Source organism: Acanthisitta chloris, unplaced genomic scaffold, assembly GCF_000695815.1.
Source record: "Acanthisitta chloris isolate BGI_N310 unplaced genomic scaffold, ASM69581v1 scaffold3235, whole genome shotgun sequence".
Classification (NCBI taxonomy): Eukaryota; Metazoa; Chordata; class Aves; order Passeriformes; family Acanthisittidae; genus Acanthisitta; species Acanthisitta chloris.
This window is the reverse complement of record NW_008675186.1, coordinates 3304-14246: the sequence shown is the minus strand read 5'-3', so window position 1 is coordinate 14246 and position 10943 is coordinate 3304. Positions and strand designations below refer to the sequence as shown.

General features: G+C 53.8%; 2 protein-coding genes across 2 annotated transcripts in view; both read left to right on the top strand.

The window, feature by feature from the left end:
• The window catches only part of RNF19B (ring finger protein 19B), a 12440-nt gene extending 4852 nt beyond the window's left edge, over window positions 1–7588 (top strand). The window contains exons 3-10 of the mRNA XM_009075621.1: window positions 873–1098; window positions 2651–2795; window positions 3370–3532; window positions 4179–4293; window positions 4737–4877; window positions 5129–5336; window positions 6319–6450; window positions 6794–7588. Coding sequence (XP_009073869.1) covers window positions 873–1098; window positions 2651–2795; window positions 3370–3532; window positions 4179–4293; window positions 4737–4877; window positions 5129–5336; window positions 6319–6450; window positions 6794–7277 — 1614 coding nt within the window. The 3' untranslated portion in view covers window positions 7278–7588. The remainder of the gene's footprint in view (window positions 1–872; window positions 1099–2650; window positions 2796–3369; window positions 3533–4178; window positions 4294–4736; window positions 4878–5128; window positions 5337–6318; window positions 6451–6793) is intronic.
• An 838-nt stretch (window positions 7589–8426) lies between these two features.
• Window positions 8427–10736, top strand: TMEM54 (transmembrane protein 54). The gene is made up of 6 exons (XM_009075622.1): window positions 8427–8439; window positions 8989–9182; window positions 9885–9944; window positions 10099–10287; window positions 10358–10489; window positions 10644–10736. Exons 1-6 carry the CDS (start codon window positions 8427–8429, stop codon window positions 10734–10736), a joined length of 681 nt encoding a protein of 226 aa, XP_009073870.1.
• The last annotated feature ends 207 nt before the right edge of the window (window positions 10737–10943 follow it).

Genomic DNA, 10943 nt, shown 5'->3' with positions numbered 1-10943 from the left:
TGTGTGGAGCTTGGAGGCTGGTCAGAAATGAGCTGGGAGAGATGTGGTGGGCACAGGGTGACCTGCCCCGAGGTGTTGCTGCACCTCTGGGGGTACAGACACATGTTGTTTGGTGGAGCTCATGCCAAAAGCTCTGAGCAGAGAGCTCAGGCAGCCACAGGCTGAGCAGGCTGAATGAAAGCATCCCTGAACTTGATGCTGAGAAACGCCTGGAAAAGAACTACTCATTTGTATCTCTGAGTAGCAGGTATTTGTTTATTCAGCACTGGGCACAAGGGAGATTGTTCCACCAAACTCGTGCAATTAGAGACAAAAACTTCACAGTTTATATATATTAAATGTTCATATTATTTCTAGGAATGGGTGGTTATTATTATAATTCTTGGAAATCATTATCATATACTCCTCCTCCATCTCCTCCCTCTTAGCATCAGTCCCATGGTCCTGGTGGTCGTTGGTGGTGGTGAAGATAAAGTGTCTCCTCTTCCTCAATACCCTTTGGACACCCTTATTGTGCAACCATTTACCCCTTTGTACAGTTTTGCATTCCTTGCTGACCTTGCCTCTATCTTGTACATTTTGTTTCTTCATTCCACACCTTCTCTGGTCTTAGTTTCCCTCCTACTGCCAAGGTTTGAGTCTAGTTCTACTGCCTTATAGCTAAGGTGCATCATTTCACCAACCAAGCCAAAACAATGCCATTAGTGAAGCTGCTTGTCTGTACTATGCAATCCTTGCTATTTTGCTAATTAAGCTGAAACAGTGCTATTAGCAGAGTTACTCTTTATGCTTTCAGATTTAACTGCTCAATTCCACCTTTCAGTCTACTTCTGGGGATCAAACTCTTGCTTGATAACCTTCTCCTAATTCCCTTGGTGTCTCCCTCCTGCAGTTACGCCGTTATTGCCTACGGTTGTGCCAGCTGCCCCAAGCTGACCTGTGAGAGGGATGGATGCCAGACAGAGTTCTGCTACCACTGCAAGCAGATATGGCATCCCAACCAGACCTGTGACATGGCCAGGCAGCAGCGGGCACAGGCTCTCCGCGTGCGCACCAAGCACACCTCAGGCCTCAGCTACGGGCAGGAATCTGGGCCAGGTATGAATTCCTGTGTGTTTGGCTCACTCTGTGTGTGTGTGTGTGAAGCTGAGAAAAGAGCCACCTCTGTGCCAACCTCTGCCCTTGCAGTGGTAGTGCCCTGCCTGGCACAGTGGAGCGTCTCCAGCAGCCACAGCTGTGAAACTCAGAGTCATTTCCCCTTCTCCTGTGTGTTAGGACTTCTCAACCAAGAACTCTAAACAGATCAGTAGGTAATGATGTGCTTTGAGTCCTTCTGTGTCACAGCACTCCCCTCATCCGCCCCAGCTAGGCTTGTGGCTCTTTTGATCTTGGATGTTCTTGCTTTTTGCTGAGGTAAACCCTGAACAAACAGTCACTTCTTGCCGTGGCAGCTTTGAATTTGCTTGCTGCAGTTGTCAAGAGCAGCATTCATGCCCAGCTGAGTGTGGGGAACTTTGCTCTGTGCACTGTTAGGTGTTAGTGATGCCAGGCAGTGAAAAAATGCCAACCCACAGGCTCCTACGCTACCTGGAAGGAGGTTTGCTCTGTCTGCAGAGTTTGTGGTCCTTAAATATAGCTGGATTGACTCTGGAAATGGGCAGTGAGACCATTTTGTTAAGTCCTGCCCTACCCCCAAACAAAACACCCTGTTTTTCCTTCTCTGTCAGGACTTTAAATGTGAATTCACCTAGTGTGGAGCTGTCGTGGGTGGTTCAGAGGTGGCTTAGTGGTAGGTCGAGGTTCAACATGCCCCAGTTAGAGAACGGACAGCATAGACACTGCCACAGCCTGTGGTACAAACCAGCCAGCAAAAAAAAAACCCAAACCAACCCAGTTTCTGAGTTTTTTCCACCCTGTTGAAGGAGATCCCTGCCAGGAAGGCCGTGGAGAAGGAGTTTTTTGAGACAGTGGTTTTTTTCCCCACCCCATTCTGGATTCAGTGTGGTGATTAATAAGGTGTGAGCAGCTCTCAGCAGCTGGATTTCATCTTGCTGAGTGCTGCAGAAGCCAGCAAAGCCCTGAACCACAGCACAGCCATTGCATAACCACCATCAGATGATGCCTGAGTTAAGGAAGAGGTGAAGGACCCTTATCCTGCTCAGCCTGGAGCCTGAGCAGCCTCTGCACCACCCCCTGTGTGGCTGCAGACCCCTCTCCCCTTCTGGCTGCTCCTGAAGGCCAGGTTGGGATTTCTCCAGTGCCTGTTCTCCCAGTTGTTCTGTTATTCTTGGCCCATGAATCACCTCAGTGGAGCAATTTAGTAATGGCTCATTCTTAGGCTGTTGCCTTGGCTAGCACAGGGCAGGTATGACTTGTTCCCAGCATTTCAGCATGCTCTGGAATACATCCCATTCGAGGTTAGAAGAGGCTTTTAAAGTGACTGTTGCTCTCAGTCCCTGCTGTCCAGGAAAATGGGGTTGGTCTCAACATTATCTGCTCACTCTGAAGGTAAACTAAAGGCACAATGTCCCCACTTTAATTAGCAAAGGTATTCTGCCAGCATAGAGAACATCCATAAAAAGATCCCCCTGGTTGATTCTTCATGCTCCCAGCAGAGATTCCCACTCAATCCCATGCTTGCTCCCCACAGCTGATGACATCAAGCCGTGCCCTCGCTGCAGTGCTTACATCATCAAGATGAACGATGGGAGCTGCAACCACATGACATGTGCTGTGTGTGGCTGTGAGTTCTGCTGGCTCTGCATGAAGGAGATCTCGGATCTGCATTACCTCAGGTGAGGAGGGGAGCAGCACACCTGGATTCCTGAAGCACATGCTTCTCTGAGGCTGTTTGGAGGAGTTCCATGGGTGTGTTGGCCTTTTATCCTCCTGCCACTCCAGTCAGTCAGAAAAATCTTCAGCTTTCTGACCCAAAGAGCTGAACTTTGTTCCCAGTTTATGGTGTGAGGATGCTCTTCCACACCAAAAAAAGCTCCTCCTGATACAATTGCTTTTTGAGAGCTCTTGGTTTACTGGATATTAAACACAGAGCCAGTAGTGTGATAATCACCTTGATGATTACAAGCTAGGTTGGCTAAAGCCTTGAGCAACCTGCTGTGGTGGGAGGTGTCCCTGCAGGGCAGGGAGTTAAGACTAGATGATCTTTAAGTTCCATTCCAACCTCTTAACATTCCATGATTCTATAAAAAAATTCATCTTGATGGGAATTAAAAAGAAAGAAACCCTTTTTGTGTTGTCTACTTGTTCCTGAAGTGTTGGGTTTTATTTGTGTGGAAGTTGAATTGGGGTTCTCAGTAACATTTAGGAATTGCAGGAGTGTTGATGTCATTTTTTTTTCTTTCCATGAAGCCCCTCTGGCTGTACATTCTGGGGCAAAAAGCCATGGAGTCGTAAAAAGAAGATTCTCTGGCAACTGGGCACGTTGATTGGAGCTCCTGTAGGCATTTCCCTCATCGCTGGCATTGCCATTCCTGCCATGGTCATTGGCATCCCTGTGTATGTTGGCAGGAAGGTAAGTGTGGAGAGCAGAAAGGTTTGGGGTGTTCTCTGTGCTCGAGGCATCTGACCAGAAATTCAGAGCTGATATGAAGGGTGGATCTTGTCACAGAACCAAATTCAGTTGTTTCTTCTATAGCTTGTCTTATCTCCTGGGCTTTGTGTGGGCAGGGGGAAGGTGGTGGCTGATAGTCCTTCAGGCTCAAGTCCTCCCACATGCATTTTGCATTGCTTTTGTGCCCCTGCCTTGACTCAGGAGCACCCAAGGAGAAACCTGGTCCCTTCTGAGCCTACCCTGTGATGTTGGGCTCTGTGGGACAGTGGTTGGACCCTGAGCATCACACTTTGCCTTGCCTAAGTCACCTGTGTTTTGGTGCTGACCTGCTGCCCCAAACTGTGATGCTGTTGTTTGTCTGTGCTGATGAGGAGATGCTGAGAGGGAGGAAATGGCACATCAGCACTGTACTGTGGGTGCTGCGTTTTCACAGGGGTCTTTGAACACAGATCCACCTGCTAGGTCTGATCTGTGACAAGATCTGTGCTCAAGATGAGGTTCTTTCAGGGCTCATGCAGCTCTCAAGGCTGTAAAATCACATATTGATGTCCTCTGGGTGTTTGCTCGTGGCCAGCCTGTTCTCACCTGATGCTTCTCCTTCCATCAGATCCACAGCAGGTATGAAGGGAAGAAGACCTCTAAGCACAAGAGGAACTTGGCCATTACTGGTGGGGTCACCTTGTCTGTCATTGCCTCTCCAGTCATCGCTGCTGTCAGTGTTGGTAAGTGAGCTCAGTCCCTGTCCCTTCTGGTGGCCCAGTAACCACTGAGACAAGTGTGTAGCCCAGTCCTGTGTGATGGGGGTGGCCAAAGAGCAGTTTGCAGACTGCTGCTGTGTGTGGGTTTGGGCACAATGCTCTGCCTCACACCCAGGCTGCGTGTCCTGATGTGCTCCAGGTGGCCTGGAGCCAGCACAGAGCTTGTCTGGAGCACCAGTTGCCTGTGCCACAGCCCAGTCCCTTGAAACACAGAGCTGTCTTAGTCATGGACTGGTTTGGTGGCTGATGTCTTGGGAGTTCAACGCTCTTGGGGTTTCCTCATTCTGCAAAACTGAACTAAGACCTTTAAAAGCAGCATAAACACAACTAGGGGAGTCCCTACCCCAAAAAGTCCTTTCTGCCTGCCCAACACAGCTCCTCTTAACACAGCACATCCTCCTCTGCAGGTATTGGGGTCCCCATCATGCTGGCCTACGTCTACGGCGTCGTGCCCATCTCGCTGTGCCGGGGTGGAGGCTGTGGAGTGAGCACAGCCAATGGGAAGGGGGTGAAAATCGAGTTTGATGAAGATGATGGACCTATCACAGGTAGGGGAGAAAGCAAAACGCTGTTACCTCTTGTAATGAAATGGTTGGAGGTCTTGATGTTTCCCCCAATCTGATTATCTGTCTTCACCTGGGTTTGGCTAGAAGTTATTTGCTTCAGTCTTGTGGTGATGAGGTGTCACTCTCCAAGCAAAATCTTAGCCCTCCCTCACTCTGGGAGGCAGCCTGAGATGAGCCATCCCAGCCAAACCTTTCCCTTGCTGATTCCAGTCCCTCTGCTCTCTTCCCCACAGTGGCTGATGCCTGGCGAGCCCTGAAGAACCCCAGCATTGGTGAGAGCAGCATTGAGGGGTTGACCAGTGTGCTGAGCACCAGTGGCAGCCCCACAGATGGGCTCAGTGTCATGCAGGGCAACTACAGCGAGACAGCCAGTTTCGCCGCGCTGTCGGGCGGCACCCTCAGCGGGGGAGTCCTCTCGGGCAGCAAGGGCAAGTACAGCAGGTAACTGGACTGATGGGCACAGCAAAAGAAGGGTAGAGGTTCCCCAGGCCTGTGTTGGTTGAGTAGGTTTGTTTTGAGGAGCTCTCCAGGGCTCGGAGTGGTCCTGCTTTGATCTGGGAGGAGTGGTTTTGCCTCTTGGCGTGTCATAGGGTAACCAATCCCAGCAAGATCAGCCAGGGTGGTCAGGGACCAGTCCAACCCAGGGTGGTGAGGTACAGGTTGCACAGAGAGGCTGTGGATTCCCCATCCCTGAATATGTTCCAAGACCAGTGGACAGAACTGAGCTACCTGATCTTGTGGAAGGTGTCCCTGTCAGTTCCAGTTGGAACTGGATGATCTTTAAGTTCCCTTTCAACCCAAACCATTCCATGATTTTGTGATTTCTGGAGCCAGTGCCAGGCTGGTTCTTGCAAGGAGGACAGAAGATGAGTTTCCTTCCCTGCTGAGCTCCTTGAAAACTGTAGAGCTGATGCTTCAGGTTAATTGGGAACAGCACAGAGACGCCTGCGTGGCCTCCTTAAAGCTATTCCAGCCCTCTTATCCCAGCCTGGAGGCTTTGATGCTTCCTGTTCTGCAGTGGCCTATAGCCAGCAGGGTCCCTGCTTTCCAAGGCAGGAGGTTACAGCCCAGTTTTCCTCCAAACTTGCCTGTGAGTCAGTTTGCTGGGTAATTAGAGCCACGTGTTGATATGGCAGCCAGGACGTAATCACAGCTCTGCGCTAGTTCTGTGGAAATCAGTTCTCAGGAACTGTGTGAGTCATGGATGTAAACACAACTTTTCCTCCGTCACGGAAAACAGAATGGATTTACCTAAATGGAGCCAAAAAAGAGACTCGATGAAAGGAACCATTGGGGTTAAACTCAGTCATTCCGATCTGTGCCAGCACACAGGGCCTCTTGTTTTCTCATGGTAAACAGTGCCTGGTTGGTGCTCCCTGGCGATATCTAAAGCATTTCTAAGGAATCCTCCTCTTCCCTGCAGGCTGGAAGTTCAGGCAGATGTCCAGAAGGAGATTTTCCCCAAGGACTCGGTCAGTTTGGGGGCGATCAGCGACAACGCCAGCACTCGAGCCATGGCTGGTTCCATCATCAGCTCCTACAACCCCCAGGACAGGTAGGAGGACATAGAATGGTGAGAGGAGTGTTGGTAGTGGGTGTCCTGGAAAAATCCCTGCTCTGTGAGCAGTGGGATCTGCAGCCCAGCACCCTCAAGGTCTGTTCTGGAGGCTCCTGGGGAACGCTGGAGCTTTCCCAGCTCAGTTCCTGGCTCAGCCTGGGGATGATCTCGTGAGGAGGAGCTGAGCAGAGCAGCGAGTGCTGTTGTTCCCCGTGTGCCGTGGGGTGATAAGCAGCATCTTGCTGATGTTTGGCAAGTGTGATCCTCCCAGTTCAGTGCTGTGGTGCCCAGCTGAACCCAGTGACTGTTGCCAGTAACCCAAGGGTGCTTGTTTCTGCAGGGAGTGCAATAACATGGAGATCCAGGTGGACATTGAAGCCAAACCCAGTCACTACCAGCTGACCAGCGGCAGCAGCACGGAGGACTCTCTGCACGTCCACACCCAGATGGCAGAGAACGAGGAAGAGGAGGAGGAAGAGGAGGAGGATGAGGAAGAAGAGGATGGTGAGCAGGAGCAGACATGCAAACACCAAAGCTGTGAGCAAAAGGACTGCATTGCCAGCCAAACCTGGGACATCACCCTGGCCCAGCCCGAGAGCATACGGAGCGACCTGGAGAGCTCGGACAGCCAGTCAGACGACGTGCCGGACATTACCTCGGACGAGTGTGACTCCCCTCACTCTCAGACTGCAGCAGGTTGCCCACAGACCCCCAAAGCTAGAGGTGCCGAGAGCCCAAGTGCCCACCTGAGCCACTGTGCCCACGCCGAGGGCTGTCGGCTGGATGAGATGGTCCAACTGGAGTGCATCGAAGCCAGAGTGTGATGTGTTCTCCTGCTGGGAACACACTTGCTGCTCTTGCATCTCTTGGGCCAGGGTTGTGTCCATGTTGGCTTCTGTTTGCCATTCCCCAGCTGGCTGCCCAACCTCTTGCCCTGGGGAGTTGCTGTTTCTTACATGACAAAAAAAAAAAAAAAAAAAGGAAAAGGAGAAAAAAAAAATCCCCCTGCCCTCTTTTTGTTTTAATTTATTGGTTCAAACTCTGTGAGGTGTGTAAGAGTGTAAATATGTACGTGTGTCTGTATGTCTGCAACCATCCTAAGGGACTGTTGGAATAAAGACTCTGGTTGTCATTCGATTTGCATCCAGCTCATCCTTTCCAGAGCTACAGGAAAATCCTCTGGGTGCCTTTGCCCTTGGCTCAGGTGTTTGTGGATGCTGTTCCCAAAGGCTTGGGATGAGGAGGGGACTCTTCTCCTCCCTGTGCAGCAGGGCTGGGTACAGATTAAAGGAGGGTAAGGATAGGAGTGCTCTTCCCACAGCCCCCTCAGCAAGCCCTGATCCCCATCCCTCTCCCTGTCTCCTGCTGTCAGTAACTTCCCTGGAAGCTTCATGAGGGTGATGACCACCAAACCATCTCCTCTGAGTCACTCCTGGGAAGTCACCACCCACCCTGACCCCTCTGCTTTGCCCTCTGCAGGTCAGTCCCTGGGACCTGGAGGTGCTGAGCTCTGTGGTCTGGCAGTGTCCCATCCCAAGGGGCTGCTCCTTCCCAGACCCTCAGCCCATGGCTTGGACCTGCCTGGCTGAATCCTGGTGGAATGACCTGAGTGTGCTGGGGAGGTGGGGATGGATGGGGAAGGGGATGAGGCAGTGTGACACGGCATAGCAGCATGGCATGGCACTGCATGTCACAGCACAGCCCAGGGCTCTGCAGCAAGGGGAGTGCAGGGGTGGGAGGTGCAGGTGAAGGTGGAGTTATCCCTTTGTTCCTCCCGGGGAGCTGGTCTGACAGGAATCAGTAGCAGTGAGGTGCAGCAGGCGAGTGGCTCCGGTGACCTCGTCCTGGTTCCAGCTCTGGTCCTGCTCAGACATGTTTGGACCCTGATGGATCTGTCTGCCCTGGGGGATGAAGGCAGAGCAGGTCCCCAGGGCATCGAGGGGCTCTGATGACTTGATCCTGCCCCAGTGAAGATGTGCCAAGTGGGTGAGTCTGGGTCTGGTATGGTGATTCTGACAGGAGGGCTCCAGCACTGCCCTCCTGGAGGGGAAACTGAGGCAGGGAGGGAGGGATGGGAGTTGGTGGGCTGGGACAGGGTCAGGGATGGAGCTGAGTGTGAGGAGAGCAGCTCCAGGGTGGGTCCCAATGGGGAACAGCCCCATAGTCACTCCTCAAAGCTCCAGGTGCCAGAACCCAGTGCTGGAGCTGTTGTTTATGGACAGCTGCTCTCCCAGAGCTTCCTTGTCCCTCCAGGGAGCTCCAGTCCTTCCCAGCCCCAGCAGGGACACCTCTCCCCATGGTCACTGGCCCCACACCACCACCCTGGCCCCAGCAGAGCTGGCTGGAGCAGTGGTTTGCATACCTGGACTACCAGTGGCTTCCACCACATCATCTCCTGCCTCATCTCCCCACCAGCATGGGGCACATCCTCCGGGGCTGTCCCCAAATGCCCCATCCCAGCTCTGAGTGTGGTGCAAGGGCAGGAAGGACAACTCAGTGCTGGTCACCCCACACCCTCCTCTCCCCTCATCTCAGGCCACCTCGACCCTGGCAGCCACCAGAAGGTGCTGATGAAAACAGGCCTCATCCTCCTCATCTTTGGGCACCTCAACTTCATCACTGGTGCCCTTGTCCATGGCACTGTCCTCCGCTTCGTGGTCACCCGCCAGGATGCCATGTCCCTGCAGTATGTCATCAGCAACACTGCCTCTGTCATCACTGCACTGCTGGTACCCTGGGGCTGGGGGCACAGGGGGCATGGGGTGGATGCAGATACAGGGAGGTGGGATGCAGGAGGATGAGGGATAGGTTGTTGTGGAGGATGGGCAGGAGATGGGATGCAGGATGCTGACTGGATTGCCGTGGATGCAGAGTGGGGAGGAATTGGAATGCCAGAGGATGAGGGATGGATTGATGAGGTTGTAGGATGGGCAGGAGATGGGATGCAGGATGCTGACTGGATTGCCGTGGATGCAGAGTGGGGAGGAATTGGGATGCAGGAGGATGAGGGATGGATTGATGAGGTTGTAGGATGGGCAGGAGATGGGATGCAGGATGCTGACTGGATTGCCGTGGATGCAGAGTGGGGAGGAATTGGGATGCCAGAGGATGAGGGATGGATTGTTGTGGATGCAGGAGGATCTGGGGTGGATGTAGTGTAGATGCAGGGTGGGCAGGAGGTGGGATGCAGGAGGAGGTGGGATGAACACTGCTCTGCCTCCCCTTCCCTGCTCTAAACAAGCCTTTCCAGCACAAACCCAGGGGATTAAACACAGGGATTGGTTACTGGGTGAGGCTGGGGGAGATGAAGCACTGCTCAGTGATGCTGAATTGGCTGGATGAGCTGTCAAGGACAATGTCAGCAGGGAAAGGGGACCCAGTGTGGCTGGGTGGGCACTGTGCACTGCTGACCTCTCCGTGCTTCCTCACAGACCATCTCCTGTGGAGTCACTGCCCTCATGCTGTCCCGTTACCTGGGCCCTGCTGCCCTTGTAAGCACCCCCAGCCCCTCTCCCAGCACCCAGCAGGCTGTACCCTCCCTCAAGTGTGCATGGCCACCACGTCCCCTCGCTCAGAGACTGTCCCTGGGGCAGGAGCACGGACAGGTGGCCCTGCATGGTTCTGCCTCTCCTCTCCCTCCTGCAGAAATGGCTTCTTCTCACCCTGAGCACCTGCAGCAGCCTGTGCTGCCTGTCCTGCCTGCTGGGGCTGGCTGTGGCCATCGGGCTGACCCTGGGCAACCAGGGCCAGGCACTGCTGGCCCTGTGTGCTGACACCAACATCGCCCTTGCCCCGGTGTCCCGCGAGTGTCCCTTCGATCCCACCCGCATCTACGTGAGTCCCCAGTGGGTTCTGGGTGGGGATGGGGAGGAGGTGCTGGGATCTGATGCCCTGTGTCCTGCAGAGCTCCACGCTGTCCCTCTGGGCCATCTCCCTCCTGCTCGAGTTGATGGAGATCATCTTCAGCATCCGCTGCCTCCTGCTCCCCCTCGACCTGCTGCGGCTCCTCGCCTGCCGCAGGGAACACCGGAGGAAGGTGAGTCCTGGTGTCCAGCTCAGCACCCACCTGCTCCTGTGCAGGGCTGGGACACACCTGGCTGGGCTCAGGGGCTCCAGGGTGGGGGTAAGACTTGCTGATCTGGTGCTCTTATCCCCCTGGTGGCGTTCTCATCATCCTCTCTGCCTTGCAGGTCTCCTTGCAGGCAGTCCCTGCGGAGAGCCCCAGCCCTGGGCAGTGCCTGGGATTGCTCAGGCTGGACAGTGTGGAAAGTGCCCAGCTCTGAGGGATGCCCCTGTGGGTGTGTCCTGGCCATTCCTGCCCCATCCCAGCGCCCACACAGCCCCATGATGGACCTGTCTGCCTCCCACATCCCCTGGATACCACCAGCCAGGACAGTGAGCCCATCCCCATAGCCTTGAGTTGCCTGGAGCTTAAGCAAGGAAGGCAACTGGGCTGGATCCAGACCCTGCAGGGAGGAACTTTCCCCTGG